This window comes from Phyllopteryx taeniolatus, chromosome 3 (genome assembly GCF_024500385.1).
Source record: "Phyllopteryx taeniolatus isolate TA_2022b chromosome 3, UOR_Ptae_1.2, whole genome shotgun sequence".
Lineage (NCBI taxonomy): Eukaryota > Metazoa > Chordata > Actinopteri > Syngnathiformes > Syngnathidae > Phyllopteryx > Phyllopteryx taeniolatus.
Genome location: NC_084504.1, coordinates 33564092 through 33580813, shown reverse-complemented (window position 1 = coordinate 33580813; position 16722 = coordinate 33564092). Strand labels below are relative to the sequence as shown.

The 16722-nt window shown below is 51.8% G+C and overlaps 2 protein-coding genes across 4 annotated transcripts; both read left to right on the top strand.

Moving 5' to 3' along the window:
* Positions 1-1046: 1046 nt before the first annotated feature.
* tsc1a (TSC complex subunit 1a) lies at positions 1047-8520 on the top strand. Its single transcript, XM_061767211.1, has 12 exons — positions 1047-1179; positions 1635-1744; positions 1880-1989; positions 2091-2243; positions 2419-2563; positions 2631-2785; positions 3922-3995; positions 4073-4194; positions 4246-4328; positions 5670-5722; positions 6603-6689; positions 7758-8520. The coding sequence occupies exons 2-12, from the start codon at positions 1636-1638 to the stop codon at positions 8122-8124; spliced, it is 1458 nt and encodes a 485-aa protein (XP_061623195.1). The 5' UTR covers positions 1047-1179; position 1635; the 3' UTR covers positions 8125-8520.
* A 558-nt stretch (positions 8521-9078) lies between these two features.
* ak8 (adenylate kinase 8) lies at positions 9079-15922 on the top strand. 3 transcript variants are annotated; one of them, XM_061768933.1, is made up of 14 exons: positions 9079-9849; positions 10176-10260; positions 10331-10380; positions 10464-10574; positions 10654-10722; positions 11562-11643; positions 11735-11806; positions 11882-12082; positions 13001-13123; positions 13196-13285; positions 15080-15221; positions 15354-15386; positions 15516-15615; positions 15691-15922. In XM_061768933.1, the coding sequence occupies exons 1-14, from the start codon at positions 9751-9753 to the stop codon at positions 15790-15792; spliced, it is 1359 nt and encodes a 452-aa protein (XP_061624917.1). In that variant the 5' UTR covers positions 9079-9750; the 3' UTR covers positions 15793-15922. The 3 variants fall into 3 exon arrangements, with proteins under 3 accessions (XP_061624917.1, XP_061624916.1, XP_061624918.1); XM_061768932.1 differs by having other exon boundaries at positions 9083-9849; positions 15312-15386; XM_061768934.1 differs by lacking the exon at positions 10654-10722 and having other exon boundaries at positions 9083-9849; positions 15312-15386.
* Positions 15923-16722: the final 800 nt, after the last annotated feature.

Sequence of the window (16722 nt, the reverse complement as noted above, 5' to 3'; positions counted from 1 at the left end):
TATTCTCGGGGACTTTAACAAAGCTAAACTCAACCACGAACTCCCTGAAAACAAGCAGCACATCCACTGTCCTACCAGGGAAAAGAACATTTTGGACCCCTGCTATACTACGCTAAAAAACGCATACCGTGCTATACCTCGCGCAGCACTGGGCTCGTCTGATCACTGCTTAATTCACTTAATACCGACGTACAGGCAAGAACTTAAATGCGCGAAGCCTACAGTGAAAAAGTGGACCAATGAAGCCAAGATGGAACTTGAAAGCTGTTTAGACTGCACAGACTGGAGTGTCTTTGAAAATTCCGCTGGCAGCCTGGGGGAATATACGGACACTGTCACATCCTATTTCAGTTTCTGTGAAGAGGTTTGTGTACCAACAAAGTAATTTCGCACATTCAACAACAACAAGCCGTGGTTCACTGCCAAACTTGAGCAGCTTCGCCAAGCCAAGAAGGACGCCTATCAGAGCGGGGACAGGGCCCGGTATAATCGCGCTAGAAACCAGCTGACTAAAGAAATTCACATTGCAAAGAGGAACTGTGCAGCAAAGTTGGAAAAACAGTTTAGCGCTAACGACTCTAAATCAGTCTGGCATGCATTCCAATCGCTGACCAATTACAAGCGACGATCCCCCCAAGCTGAGAACAATAGCACACTAGCCAACGACTCGAACACCTTCTACTGCAGATTTGAAAAGGACAATCATTGGACATCACGCATCAGCAAACTGGAAAACGGACTCCAAATATTACAGTGTGAAATTCAGCACGTTTTTAAACTTGAAAGAAATAAGTGTGAACTTTTTTTCGAACAAATGCCAGCAGAGACGTTCAGGGGATGATTTAAAATTGTTTTGTTTCAAGTTTTTTTTTTAATGTGAGCGTTGAGTGTCATGCGTCACCAACGCAAAAATAGTCATCTTTAAATATATGTAATGTTCAATTTTGAAGAGATACCAACATTGGTGTCCAGCTCAACAGCAAAAAAATATGTTTCATTTTCACTGAATTATTGTCACGTTTTCTTTTATAAGGAGTGAGAACTTTTCCCATCTTTTCTCCGTGTCCTGAAGGCCTCTTCTGGCCTTGATTGACAGACACAGGTGTCGGCTTTCCCGCTTCGGGCGGGACTTCCTGTGCTCAACATGGCGACGTCCTGCTTGGCTCAACGCGTCTGAAGGTAAAAAAAAAACAACCAAAAAAAAAACATTTTAAAACTTTCAACTTAACGTCAACATGCTCTCGTTAACGTCATCGCAAGTCGCTTGCCGGAAGTTGAGCTTGGTGGCTCTTCGGTAGGGTCGCTTTGGCGAAGTGATAGCTGTTACCATGTTAGCTCCACTCGAGGCTAACTAACACTGGCTACAGGGGATTGCGCACGTGACTGCTTGTGACGTCAGGAAGTCGCTAACGTGACAAACAAACAAACTGAACTCGGAGACGCAACACAAAGTTTGAAAGACTTAAAAGTTGAGTGGTTGCTATGGTGACACGAGACCACCTAAACCTATCTTTTTATTTATTTTTATTATTGTTTTTTAAATTGGTTGTTGCTTCCGTTGCGTCAATCTGAACGCTTGTCTTCAAGTTCATAAACACACACACACAGTTTACAGCTCTGTGCGTGTCGCGCAGGATGTCCATGCAACAGGTGAGTGTAGGTGAGCTCCTGCTCTCATTGGACAGTACGGACCTGCAGGAGGCGGAGCAAGGCCGGGAGGCAATCAGCCAACAGTTGAATTCAGGTGCGCTCGTTCATCTCAGTGTCCTTGCCAGTAGTCCCGCCCACTTGTATATGCGTGTGAGAGAGAGCGAGAGAGACCCGATTGTGTGTGAAGTTGGCGTGGCAGTGAGCGTTGACCTGCAGTGTGTCCTGGTAGACAGAGGAGGCGCTGTGCTCTGCAGCCTGGTGGACTGCTGCTTGAACTCTTCTTCGTCTTGTGAGCTGATTCTGACGCTGCTCTCGTCCATCCGAGAACCTCTACACAAGGTAGCCAATGGATGTGTGTGCATCTTTTCGTGTGTGTGTGTGCGCGCTTGCGTGTGTGTGTGTGTTCGCGCTTTTAACGTGTGCGTATGTGCTCTCCTCAGGCCCTGCTGGACAAACTGAATGAGGCGGTTTCCAGGCCAGTGAGCCGATTGGCCGCCGTCACCCTGCTGGGTCACATGATCAGCCAGCAGCCGCCGTGGATTCATCGCGTCAGCCGATCGCCTCTGCTCGCCACGCTGCTGCGCTGCCTCAAGGTCAAACACGTGTGCCCGCGCACAGCCAGAAATAACACACTCACGCAATAAACACACACGCAGATGAAACACGTATGTCAGTGTGATGATAGTCTGTGTGTGTGTGTGTGTGTGTGTGTGTGTGTGTATGCACGCTCGCACGTGTGTGTGTGTGTGTGTGTGTGTGTGTGTTTAGAGCGACAGTGACGTGAAGCTGCTGGTCCCTGGAGTACTGGTGATAGTGATGCTATTACCCATGATCCCTCAGGCTGCCAAGCAGCACATCTACGACTTCTTTGACGTCTTTGGACGCCTCGCGTCATGGAGCCTCAAAAACCCTGGTGACACCCGCACATAGACACACGTACATAATATACGGACGTATATAATATATATATATATCCGCAGGCCACACCCCCACGGTCCACGTGGTCCACCTGCATGCCGGAGTGTACTCCTTGTTCCACCGCCTGTACGGAATGTTCCCGTGCAACTTCCTGTCATACCTGCGCCTGCACTACAGCATGAAGGAAAACCTGGACACCTTCCAGCACGTGGTCAAGGTACGAGACACCGCCGGGGACTGCCTGAGAGAAGTGGAGACAACTGTAGACGTCTGTGTACCTTTTTTTTTCTTTTTTTTTACTGACTTTAATGTAAAGGCTGGGAATACAGGGACCGACATTAGCGATGGCCCGGGGCCGCTATGCCACGGTGTCGGGGAGGTTTGGCAACGGTAAACCGATGCGAGCGGATATCCCGTTCGAAAAGGTGAGCGATACGACCGTATCAGGAGCGGACTCCTTCATACGTACAAAATCCACCAGGAATCCTTAGATGTCAGAAGGAGTTTCAACTCCCACCTCCGACAGAACTTTGCTCACGTTCCGGGGGAGGCGGGCAACATTGAGTCCGAGTGGACCTCGCCATGCCTCCCTTGCTGAGGCGGCCGACCGGAGCTGTGGCCGTGAAGTGGTCGGTGCCACGACCCCGAAATCGATGGTGCGCACCAACGGTGAGGGATGCCGTAAAGCTAAAGAAGGAGTCCTTTCAGGCCTTTTTGTATCGGTCCGTTGTGGAAAAGAAGGAGCTAAGCCGAAAGGCCAATCTCTCGATTTACCGGTCGATCTTGGTTCCTACCCTCACCTACGGTCACGAGCTGCGGGTCGTGACCGAAAGAACGGGATCCCGGATACGAGCGGCCGAAATGAGTTTCCTCCGCAGGGTGTCCGGGCTCTCCCTTAGAGAGAGGGCGAGAAGCTCGGTCATCCGGGAGGATCTCAGAGTTGAGCCGCTGCTCCTCCGCATCGAGAAGAGCCAGATGAGGTGGCTGGGTCATCTGAATCGGATGCCTCCCGAACGCCTCCCCGGTGAGGTGTTCCGGGCACGTCCCGCCGGGAGGAGACCCCGGGGACGACCCGGGACACGCCGGAGAGACTACGTCTTTCGGCCGGCCCGGGAACGCCTCGGGATCCCCCCGGAGGAGCTGGATGAAGTGGCTGGGGAAAGGGAAGTCTGGGCGCCCCTGCTAAAACTGCTGCCCCCGCGACCCGACCTCTGATAAGCGGTAGAAAATGGATGGACCAAAGTAACAATGGCTACCATCAGTAACACGTGTGTGTGTGTTCAATGTGAGTTGAATGTGTGTGTGTGATGGCATCTCATGTTGTTGTCGTCGTTTGTCGTGGTTGTGCTTCAGCCCATGTTGGACCAGGTTCGTGTTCATCCCGAGCTGGTGAGTGGAACTCAGGACTCTGAGTTGGATCCTTCCAGGTCAGTCGATCCCCCACAGTCCTCCGGCGGTCTGAGACTTTTATTTTAAAATTGCGTCCTGCCGTGGTTTTTGTCAGGTGGCGTCACTACGAGGTCCATGACATTATCATGGAGTGCTCCCGGGTCTCCCTGGACCCCTTGGAGTCCTGCTGTGACGACCACATGCCGGCCCACCTGGACCACACCTGTCCCCGCGGCGGTGAGTCGCCTGACTGTCGCTTCCTGTCACCAACTTCCGGTCTCTGAGCAGCGAGCCGCAGCAAGGAAGGCGAGCGGACGCACACTTCCTGTCTCTCAGGAAGTGCGCTCGACATTGACCACCTGGATGTACAAGTACGTGTGTGTGTGTGTGTGTGTGTGTGAATAGACCCCTACTTTGGTGCAGAATCATATGTCAACGTTGCCACCATACTGAATGTGTAAAATGTAGTGAAAAAAAGTTTGCTAGTTGGGGTTAGGTTCAGTCCATTGACTTGTTTGTTTGTATGGGCAGATCAGACACACCCAATTTGGCGGATGTGCTGAGGTATCGCAGCACTCGAAGCGGTGGGCCATTTTTAGCCTTTTTTCAAAATCATCATCGACTGGAGTTTTGCAGATGAAAGGCCGATTTTCTTAATTTCTCATGAAACCGTAAATGCAATCGTGTTGTGAATGATGTCATTGTACTGTTTGTCCACTGGAGGGAGCTCTGACACGTTCAATCTAACGGAGCTGTGTGATACGATGTAATAAATATGTCGTAGATATGATGTGACTTCTCTCTGGATAAATGGCAGTCATACTTGAATGCTACTTGAAGCTCAGTGTTGTATTTATTTGCATTTTTTTGCACATTACTGCTTCCCTTGAAAGGTGGTTGCATTAGCAGATATTTTGAATGCTATCGGGTTAGGACTCTAAAATATCGTCGCTATCGCACAGCTGTACAAGCCAATCGGCATCTTTCCTTTGACGACGATGTGCGCGTCCCAGTTGCCGTTCACGTGTTGACGGTCACGCCGCCAACTTTTGCGCTCGTGTTGCCCAACTTCCACCGTTGGCGTACTGGAGCCTATCCCGGCTCTCTTCAGGCGAGAGGCGGGGTACACCCTGAACTGGTCGCCAGCCAATCACGGGGCACATATAAACAAACAACCATTCACGCCTAAGGGCAATCTAGAGAGTTCAATCAACCTACCACGCATGTTTTTTTGGGATGTGGGAGGAAACCGGAGTGCCCGGAGAAAACCCACGCAGGCACGGGGCCAACATGCAAACTCCAAACAGGCGAGACCGGGATTTGAACCCCACTCCTCAGAACTGTGAGGCAGATGTGCTAGCTAGCCAGTGGCCCAGCGTGCCGCCGGTTTTTATCATTTGAAGAATCTGCCCTATTCTCTCTAGACGCTAACGCGTGCTTTTATTTCCAGTCGGCTCGACTATTGCAATGCCCTGCTTTCTGGTCTTCAATTCAACAATTTCAGCCGTAGCATTACTACAGAACGCGTCCTGACGAAGAACTGAAGGCGGCGGCAGCACGTTACACCAATTTTCAAACGGCTGCATTGGCTTCCCGTGTGTTTGAGGATTGATTTTTAAGGTTCTTTTGCTGGACGTTAAGTGTCTTAATGTTCTTGGGGCTTCTTCTGTCTCAGAGCTGCTTTTACCCTATGAACCCTCGCGGTCCCCGAGGTCCTCCGACACTGGCCTTTTAGTTATTCCAAATGTCAGGACACACCCTCAAGGTGAGCCATCGTTGCAGTTTTACGGCCCCCGTCAGTGGAAAAGCCTACAGAGAACGTTCTTTTTCAGAACATGCTCAAGACCCGCCTGTTGAACTTAGCTTTTAACTAATATTGAATTTGCCCTTTAACATAAATTATAATTGTCAGAAAAGGAAAATACGATACTATAAAGTGGCACAATTTATTGGAATTCCGGTCGCCCACTGGAAATTAGCCAGCAATCGAATATGCAGTTGTGTCCGCCCGTCTCCGGACGATGATTGATTGCCCGTTCTTATATTATGATTTAAAAAAAAAAAAAAAAAGATTTGTATTATTCAAGTTTGCAAAGAAAAAAGGTTTGCGTTACTACTATAGTATTGATTGTGCAATAACAAAGTAGATTGCTCATCTCAGTCTCATTGTACTCTACTTGTTTATAGTGACAATAGACAGACATTCTTATTATATGACATTGAAGACATCAATTAGGTTCCTTTCATTCTCTTTCATTTATGTATGAATAGAAAGGCATTCTACGACACTGGGCAACCAGATCTTGATGGCACCGACCTATTGTCTCCATTGCGACCGCACAAACAAGTCGCCGCGTAGCTGCGTGGGGGTGCAATTTTGGAATCGGCATAAAAAATGTATTTGTTTTCAAATTGAATCTAACGCATAAAACGCAATTATATACTGTACAATATACATCAGTAGGGGCTCCACGCTCCCCGGCCCGGAACTTGTTGAAGACCCTTGATAGAAAACATAAAAAAAGAAAAAATCTGATGATTATCGGTGGCAAAAAAAAAAAACCGTTACCGCGCAACCCTAGAAATGAGTGTCAGGCTGGGTTGAAATGTGTTTGTGTGTGTGTGTGTGTGTGTGTGTGTCTTAGAGCTGAGCTGTCTGCGTGTGAGGCCCGATGCACGGCGCTCCGGAAGACGGTCCGGACTCTGCAGCGCGAGATGCTTCACCTCGGCAGGTCGCGACGCCGTGTCCTCGCAGCAACGCGCGATGCTCAAAATAGCTGGATCGGCAAATGTGCCTTTTGCGCTGAGAAAAAGCTAAACCGCCAATCACTCATTTGCACGAGAGAGCAAAAAAAGCGGAAGGCGCGGCAGCGTTTGATCGCGAACGGCACTGCGAGCACCGTGATGCGAACCCTCTTGCTCTCCGCACGAGATGGCCGCTATGAAGAAACAACCCTAACCCAAGCGAAAGAAGTATATTTTTCTTCTTCAGGTGTCTTCGTTTCCGTTTGAAAACTTCCAAAACTTCTGGTACGATCAAGAATATTTGTCTTTCCGAGTCAACCGGTCCACGCTGATAAATGCGCGGCCGTGCGGCGACTGTCGTCTGATGTCGCGTGCTCCAATGCTCGCTGCTTCAAGGAGACCTTTTTGATTCTTACAAGAAATGCTCAATTGAAACTGAAAATTATATTTGTTTAAAATCGCCACACCGAAAATGTTTCTAGATGAGAAAATAAGGAGGCGTTGATGCCCAACATGCTCCTTTGTAATGAAGTTTTGTACTTATTTTTTTTTTGACGAGCGCGTAAGCTAAAATCCAATGTCACCGTCCTCGAAGAACATTCCGTTATTATTTGTGGAGAAAGTTGTAAGCGTTTGAAAAGTGAGCGCGCACGAGAGAGGGGCTCGGCTGCGGCGAGCGAGTGAGATTCACGTTTAGCGGACAGAAAAAATACAAGAATAGGTTGCGGACCGGCACTTTTGCCGTTTGATTCAAAACGTGTCCGAAAATAGGCAAACCTGACGATCACGTTTCCAAAAGCCGAATGTCTGTTTTTGCAAAAACACAAAAGTGCAACGCAAATCACGTCGTCGTCCGATTTCAGTTGCCTGAAAATCGGAGGATTTGAACTCCACTCATTTCCCCTTCCTTGCCATCTCGTGTCACCAAGGCCTTTCTTGTTACATGTGCCCCCCCCCCCTATTTTAACTTGGTCTGGTGCACGCAGACACATGTGTACACGACACACACACGAACGCTCACATATGTAAACTACTGACACATGACCGCACACACATGCACAACATTTAACGACATGTTCTGACATCATCACGTTTTCCGCCCCGCAGGCCCGCCGCCGACGAGCCCGATCTCCGGCCGTCCTCGTCCTCCGCGGAGGACATTGTGACCGCCCGTCCACTTCGCCCGTCCTCCTCGCCGCCGCCGTCGGCTCCTTCCTGGAGCGGAGGGCGTGGCGGCTTTTCAGACCGCCCGATCGCAATCCGGAGGATGATGAGGCCCGGACAGGAAGTCCCCGCGAGGATGCCGCCCTCCTGGCAGGAAGCGCGCAGATGCGGCGGGCCCCCGACCCGTCGCTCGCCGTCCGCCAGAGACGCCGCGAGCTGAGCATTATGGACTACGACGACACGACGGCGCGCGCGTGATACGCGCCCGCTCAATTCCTGGCGACGGCCCTTTTGATTCTTGAGAATGTGAACGCCAGATAATAACGTTATTGTACCAACACGCCGCCTTTGCTTTTTCTGACCATCTATTACGCGCGGCTTCTCGTCTGCCTTGTTTGTTTTGGACACGTTCCCATTTTTATTTAGTCTGCGTTGGGAAACGGCGTGTGACGTCCGCCCTCGTTTCCGAGAGGCCTCGCTCGCGTCCGTGACGGCGCCGAACGAGGTCCCAGGTCCGAGCGCGCTTGGACTGCTTTTGCGGTTCAGCGTAGCCCCCTCTAGTGGTTCACGAATGAATCGCTGCCCAAGAATACTTCAGCTGTATTTTACTTGGAATTGACCTTTTATGTGCAATACAGTTGAATTGAAACATGACTCGCGTACTGTTTATTTCCTACAATGAATACAGTTATGCTTATAATATTTGGACTTGTAAAATGACGCATTGCGTATGTTGTGGCTGTATTCTAAAAATGCCAAATATTTTGTACTCTGTTTCTTGTATTTGGTCTTCCTTTTTTCCTCCGAATAGGACTTGTAATTCAAAGTATTTCAGGTCGAGGTTGGCCTTTTCTTTTGTGGGAAAATCTTCCCATTTGAGGAAGACGTTGTTCGCTCATTGTTTGGCTTGGGGTCACAGGTTGAAGAACCACTTTATTACACACGCTGCATGTATGACACCGTTTAATATGTTACACACTGCGACATATTTATTTTAGTAGGCGTTTATATTTTGCACTGGTAATGGTTTTGATTATAGTCCATACTGACCCTGCCTTTACTGTTGCGTATTGTGACGTCACCCACGTGAGGAGCACGTCCGCTTGTGACGTCACGGCGTCACGCACACGCTGTTTCCAGGACGACCGCGTCCGTCCCACAGGAGCGGAAAGAGCGAGGAGGACTCGTCCTCGTTCGAGGTAAACATGACAAAGTTCGTTTGTTGCGATTCCTTAGCAAAGTTTGCGTGGATTTGTCAACATTTGGAGCCATGAAGGCTTGTTCGGGTTCTGGGTCGACGACCAGCGAATGCCTCATTTTGTTGCAAAGGATCTTTTAGCTCCGATTCTACGACGTACGGAAAGAAAGAAAAAAAAAGTGGTGGAAGATTGTTGGTAACAGACCAAAAGCCAGCTCGCAGCTCATTTCGCATCCAATAATCTCTGACTTTCCTTTTTGTCAGCCCGAGTTGATTTAACGAGGGAAGGGAAGTTATTCATTGAGCCCTTTCCACGCTGATCTGCTTCCATCATTCCAAAGTTCTTTTCTGTTTTGTGTCTGTTAAAACGGACAAAAAATGGTACTGTTGCTATGACAACATCCGAATCGGACTCTTGTCTCCGGTAGTTGGAGCCGCTCTAGTACGACAACAGAAGACTTTCGAGACATAAAGACCAAACGACGGGCTGCGAGTTAGCATCCGGTCCAACATCCGCGCAAGGCGAAGAAGCCTGAGCAGCGGCCATTCAAAGCAAGCCAACGCCGACTGAGCGGCACACTAGCTTAGCAATTAGCTTCAAGTTTGTCAATCAACAATCAACAATTGGCTCGTCGTGTCAGAAAAGGTCCACCGCCATCCTCTTCCTCTTCCTCTCCCTCTTCCTGATGAAGGTGCCGACGATGGAGGAAAGCGGTCTGCCCCTGAGGGTCCCCCCCCAGATGTCCATCTACGCCGACCAGCACAACGTCATACACCTCGTCCAGGTCAGCGCGGCTCACTCAGAGGTCATTGAGAGGTCATTTGTCAGTCACGCCGATGAGACGTTTTGGGTAAAAGAAGGCCCGCGTTCGCCTCCGATTTGGTTCGACGTTGCAATCAGACTATCTTTGTCTCGTCGTGTAGGGCGCCGCGTCTCTTTTTATATTTGAAACATTTCGGACAAGTCAGGAAAAACCTCGCTCGATCTCGGAGGCCATCGCCGCCGCCCGAAAAACGCTCACAGCCAAGCGCCCGTCATGGGTTAGGGCTGGGCGGGCTGGGCGCCCCGGAAGCGAGCGAACCAGGTCAAGTTGTCATGCGCGCGTTTCAGAGCATGGTGTCCAGCCTGGCTGTGGACCAGCCTGAAGATCCCATCGCGTACCTTCTGCTTCTGCTGCAGGAGAGCAGCGTGCACGGTGAGTCAATGTTTGAACGCCAGATGGCGCTGCCGCACACCACATTCGCGCTCATTCGATTCTCATTCAGTTCCCAGGGTGGTCCTGCTGGGTCCTCCCGCGGTGGGCAAAACCTCCCTGGTGAGTTGAGGTCACGTGACTGGCCAACACGCTCGCCCGGCCGTCGTCCCGCGGGTCACGTGACGCCCCGTGCTGTCCGCCAGGCCAGGAAGCTGCGCGCCGAGCTCGGAGCTGTTCACGTCACCATGGAGACGCTACTGGACGACCCATCGCAGCTCAGCGAGCGAGCGCGCCGGTACGCGCTCGGACAGCAGGTACGCGCGCACGTAGTCGCGCACGCGCGCGCGCGCGACACGTCATCACGGGCGTGTGCGTGTGCGTGTGCGTGTTCAGGAGGTTCCCGATGATCTTCTGGTCGACTTGATTCGGGAGCGACTCAAACGGGCCGACTGCTTCAACACGGTACACGCGCGCACCGCTTCAGCCTTTGCTGTCCCTTCATTCTTGTCTCATTCAAACTCTAGTCTCAAAAAGGAAATCTGACTTTTGATTGAGAATATACATCTTTTTATCGAAATCAGGTACGGCTTCATTCTTGAAAAAAAATCATATGTCATATTGTCAAACATGCGCACATTTCCTGTCGTAATCAATCAATTACAGCTTTTCATCTCAAAACCAAAGGACTTTGTCAGAGATACTTCCTGTCCGGTTCAACTTTGACCTCTGCTGTGTCACATGAAGAGGAAGAACGTTAAAGGTGTTCGATTGGATTTCTGACTCCAAATGTTCCCACGTCTCCCGAGAATCGTGACGTGAAAGGGAACGCGGCCGATCAAAGACGCGACCGACACGGAAACCGCCGCAAATAACAACAAACTTGTCTGACCTGGACCTGCTTTCTTTTGTTTCTTTTTCTTTGTTCTTTTTTGGGGGGTATAAACGAGTTCCCCAGGGAAGAAGTCGTTTTTGAGGGCGAGGCTCAGCGCTCCTCGAGTAACATCGGCGAATATCGGGAAGTGTTTTTCTTCTTCGGTTTTTGTGAGATCACGTGCGATCTTGCGAGATTTCGAGATTGGCGCGGGCGCGCCAATCTTGACGTGCGCGGTGTCGCGTGGCGTGCTGAGATTTCCGGAGCGCGGCGCACGCAGTACGAGCAAAAGTGATTTTGTCGTCCCAGATGACAAAATCTTATCCGGGCCCCCGGTGACATTTCCGAGGGGCGGTGTTACGCGGACGTGGCGGTCGGTGGCGTTCCCAGGTTCGAGGCGTCACGTGAGGCGTTTGCGGGTGTGTTTTAGGGCTGGGTTCTCGACGGACTTCCTCAGACGCGGATGCAGGCTCGGGGTCTCCAGCAGGGCGGCGTCATTCCCAAACACGTGGGTAGGTTTTTGCGTGCGTGAGGTGCGCGCGTGTGTTTGGCGACATGTTTGCGTGTCAGAGGAAGTGACGTCACACCGGCGTCACGCGTCAGTGCTGCTGGACGCCGGCGAAGACGTTCTTCTGGAGCGGCACCGCGGCCGGCTGCTGGACCCGCTCACCGGAGGTACGCCGCTCGCGCCTCCGTACGCGAGGTGACATCGCTCGCTGCGTCACCGCAACTGCTTCCCGCGCTTCTCAGACGTGTACCACGAGACGTTCGTGCGGCCGTGCGACGACGCGGCGGCGCGCCGTGCGCGGAAGAGGCCCGACGCCTGCGACGGCGGTCCGATGGCTGACCTGCAGCGACATCGCTGCGAGGTCACCGGGATAAGCTCCGCCTACCGACACATCCTCAAGACGGTGGACGCCGACCAGCCGCCGACGGACGTCTACCGACAAGGTCTGTCTTGCGGCCGGTCGATATCGGGACGTGACGCGATCCGGTACGTGCGCGCCCTACTTCCGCGTTGAGCAAAACGGGTCCAAGGACTCGGGCGAAGGGGGTCGCGACCAAGCACCGGTCGGGACTCGAAACGTCGGCAGTGGTTTGTTTTTTTTTTTACGTGAGCTGCCGTCACAGAGCCACCGAGGATGACGATAATGCGCGTTTCGTCTTCGTGCGCCTTTTGACATCGGCAGGCCTTCCGGATAAATCGACGTGAGATAGGAATTTGGCTTTTGTCTGAAGACACCAGGCGTGAAGAAAAGAAACCCCGGAGTCCCCCGGAGAAAAGGCACGCCACGCAGGCACGGCGAGAAGATGCCAACTCCGCACAGGCGAGGCCGGATTTGAACCCGCGACCTCACAGCTGTGAGGCAGATGTGCGAACCGCCCGGCCGCGTTTGTGTTTCCGTCGCACTGATTAGCAAATGAGGCGGATGTTGCTCATTTCTGACTCCTAGCGGATCTAAAAATGCTGATTTCAAGCCTTCGATGTCTTCATCGGAATTTCCAATATTTGCGATTTATCAGCTGCAAAAATGCGACCGGGGCCCGAGCCTGAAGCCCGCCACAAATTGGAGAACAATCAATCCAATCTCTGGCCATGTGCAGGCTTCTCCATTGATGTATTGATTTGTTCAAAAAGACCTTTTTCTCAAGTTGAGAGAACATCCGTAAATGCCCGCCCGCCGAAGTCCGTCGGCGCAGCCCGGTAGCTCTCGGAAGACCCTCGCCGGGATGCAGTTCCGCCACGTTTCATTTCAAATCCATCGCGAAAATGGGACGGTCGCGTCCATGTCCCAATATTTCTGGACCTGAATGTGCGCACGCTCCAAACGTGTCACAAACAACAACGCGTCTGTGTGTGTGTTGTAGTGGTGGCGTTCTTGCGGACTCGACGCTGTTCCAGAACTCCCCGAGTTCTCCTGTTAGGTCCTCCGGGCTCGGGCAAGAAACATCAAGCCAAGATGCTGGCTGACAAATACAAGATGGTGGATTGTAAGCGCACGCGCGCACGCACGCACGCACGCGCGCGCACGCACGCGCGGTGACGTCATGTTGATGTTTCAGTGTGTTGCGGTGACCTTCTCCGTTGGGCTGAAGCGGACCCGTCTTTGATAGGGGAGGAGGTCCGGACGTACCTGCAGCACAATCGCACAGGTGGGCGTGGCTCGGTCACATCTTTACAATTTTGACGCTAAGATCTAGTTCACCACCGTGTGGTCAAGGAAGTGCCGTAATTGGCTGTCAGGGTTATTTGTGGGTTGCGGGTTGGATTGGAGCGATTCCGGTTCCTTGTTTCAATTGCGCTTCTTTTCGGGCCAGGGGGCCAGGGGGCCGGCTCAAAAAGGTTTGCGTGCTTTCAATAAAAGCTGTCCAAATGATGAACATCCATTTTCTTAGCAGCCCGCAGCAAAGACGAAAACGAACTTTTGACTCGGAGTTCTTTATATCCGATATCACCGCGACAGAAATAATGGCTGCTAACTTACTGTCATTAAGTGACTTGATTTTGAATGAAATGACTTCACCCGCACCGAAACTTTAGAGCACGATTCGACGGAACGGCGGCATGTTTACGTCCAACCGTTCGTGCTACCGCGAGCTTGCTAGGCTACATAACGTTTTGTTGCCTGCTCGCGAGCCGTTTCGTATTCAAAGTACGTGAACGTACCTGAAGCGAGCCTTAAACCGACGTCCTCTCCTGTCCTGAGCGTTTTCCCCCATTTTGTTTTTATAATACAAAGTCTCCGCGCTCCACTCTCGTTGTCGTCGCCACGGTAGCGAGTGATTCCGGTCGCATTGGAGTTGACAAGATAAAGCCCGATGATCGTAAAAAAACACATGCGCTGGTACCGGAATACGAGATTTTATCGCAGTCGTCTGACATGGTGCAATCGTGAAAGAGCAAATTTGCCTTGTAGTCTGCATTACGCGTCGTCCGTTCCGCACCGCCCACGGTTTTTTTTTTGGATAACTTTATTGCCCGTCAGATATTTCCAATACGACGTCAAGAGACACGCGACAAGGTTAAAAGTAAACTAGCTCTTGAATTCAAATACACCGTACACGATGGCGACGCGGATTTTGCCGATCGGCATAAAATGCGAATTATCGGCCGATACCGATAAGGCCGATAAAATCGGCGTCAAGTCTACTTGTTGGCTGTCTCGGTGTTGGCATAGACGAATTTTATTGTTCCACTCCCCCGATTGACCGAGAGGCGACTCGATTGTTTGCTCCGCGCGGTGTCGGCTGAGGCTCGGAGCGCGTCAGACGCTACGCATCGTGAAAGCCTCCTTAGCACATTGGAAACTTATTCCAAGTGGGCCACTGGGGCGACCGGTCATTCATTTGAACAAAGTTTTGTTCGCCGCCGCCGCCGCCGTCTTCGTGCGCGTTCTTCGTTGGTTTTCGCCACTAGCGATCAAAACCGGGAAGCGCAATTTTTAAAGTTTGAACGATTCCGGGAGAACGGCAACGTTAGTCCTGGTTCCAATCCGTTCTCGATTCTCAATGCCCAGCCCGAGTTACGGGAGAGTTCGTGGCGTGGTGGCAGCGTTCCGGGTGACATGGACGCGTTGTTGCATGAATTGATGAAGCCTGCTCAGATGAGAGGTGAAATGTCTTCTAAGACAAACCGAACAGTTGCCGTCGATTCAACGGCCCGGGAAGGAAATGACGCGGACGCCCTTCCCGACGCGAGCCGGGCATCGCTCGGGACCGGGCTACGGTCGGCGCCGGCTCGTGCCCCCCGTCGGGCTGCGTCGCAACACGCGCAATAGGCAACAAAATGTTTCATCTCCAGAATGTTCCGCTCATCCATATCATTCGAAAGGCCCGCTAGCTCCATGCAAACACATAATGCGAAGGACCACAGACGGGCTGACGGAAATGACGGCGGCCGATGATGAACCTCGAAACAAGTTCGACTTTGGTGCGCGCTTGTTCCAGTTCCAAACAGCGTGACCTTGAAAGTCCTCCAAGAGCGTCTGAACCGCGCAGACTGCAGCCAGCGGGGTTGGATCCTGCACCACCTGCCGTGCGACCTCCAGCACGCCAAACACCTCATGCGCTCTCTCAACGCGCCCAACAGGTAACGCAAGCGCGTACGAACACCGACGCCCACGGACACGCAGACACGCGCGCGCTCTCTCCCTTTGTTCCCTCTGTGCGTGTGTGTCAGGGTTTTCTTTCTGGAGTTGACCGACGACGTTTGTTTCCAAAGAACTGCGATGAAGCACACGCCGGCCGATGCCAGGTCAGTGAGCACGCCGGCATCACTGGCACGCCGCGCGCGCACTTGTCGGCGCTGTTGGCGGGAAATGGCTCCAAACGTGCACATTGGCCGCTTTGCTCATCTGGACGACTGATGTCATTTCCTGTCCAGCGTTCACACGGCGGCCAGCGACGTCCATGAGTGCGATGACAACACACGCACTGTCACACACGCACTCGGCGTGTACAGGACGCACACTGCAGGCCTGCAGGTATACACGCACACACACACACACACATTGATGATCGATAGCATGTTCAACATGTTTGTGTGTGTGTGTGTGTAGGGTGTGTTTCCAGATGGCGTCCACGTGGATGCGGATCAGGATCCTCGGTGCGTGTTTGAGGCTCTTGATCGACAACTCACTATACGAACACACACACACTGACGCACGCGCACGTGTCGGGTCATTTTGCGCGAGCGTCTGGGCGTGAACTGTGGCTGACGGCAGCTCCCGTGTGAGTGTGCTTATTGTGTCTTGCTGTTGACATAGCATTCAATAAACACGCGGAAAGCGACTGTGGCTCTTTTTGCCGACCTGCGAAGGCGCACAGGGGCCCAAACTACGGGCCGGGATTCATTTGCGGCCCGTCTTCCCCGTTTTAACGGCCCGCGGCAGGTACTAAAAAGAACATTTGAAACGGCCTGCAACACTACCTAAAACAAATCGGGGGTCGGGGGGGCAACGTGAAAAGTGTAAAAATGAAGGGTTCGTGACCCTCACATGCATACCATTACGAGAGAATACGTTTTATTGATGACGTGTTCTGCAAGGGTAAAAAACAACAACATAACTTTTCTTCGCAATCGTCAAGGACGTTGGACTCGCGGGTGTTGAATTCCTGCAAGATGGACGAAATGGAAAATGGAAAATGTCAGTAGTGGCAACAGATGTCGCATTGTGACGTGAACTCGTGCGACCAAATTGTGTTTTGATGTAAAAAGGGTTGAAGGAGCGCGAAATGTAGCGAACGCGAGCTGCAAACGAGTTAGCTTCGCCTCCATGTCATCCGGAGGAAGCTCCGAATGAAACTCGGCTGCTTCCGGGCGATTTTTTTTCAATTTGTCTTTTCTCTTTTCTGCCATTATGTTTGCCTTCTCTCATTGTCTCTTGGACCCCCCCTCCATCTGCTTCCTCTGCGTTTACCTCGAGGCATTGTCGCCATCTCCAGGGTGCCAATCCTCTTTGCAGCTATCCAGAGGCTCGACGATCACACATAAACTGCACAAGACCCCGCCCCACCCATGCCCGTTGAAAAACGTCTCGGATAGACTCTGAATGACGTCTTTGGACAGCATTGGCGGGGAAATTAGTCCA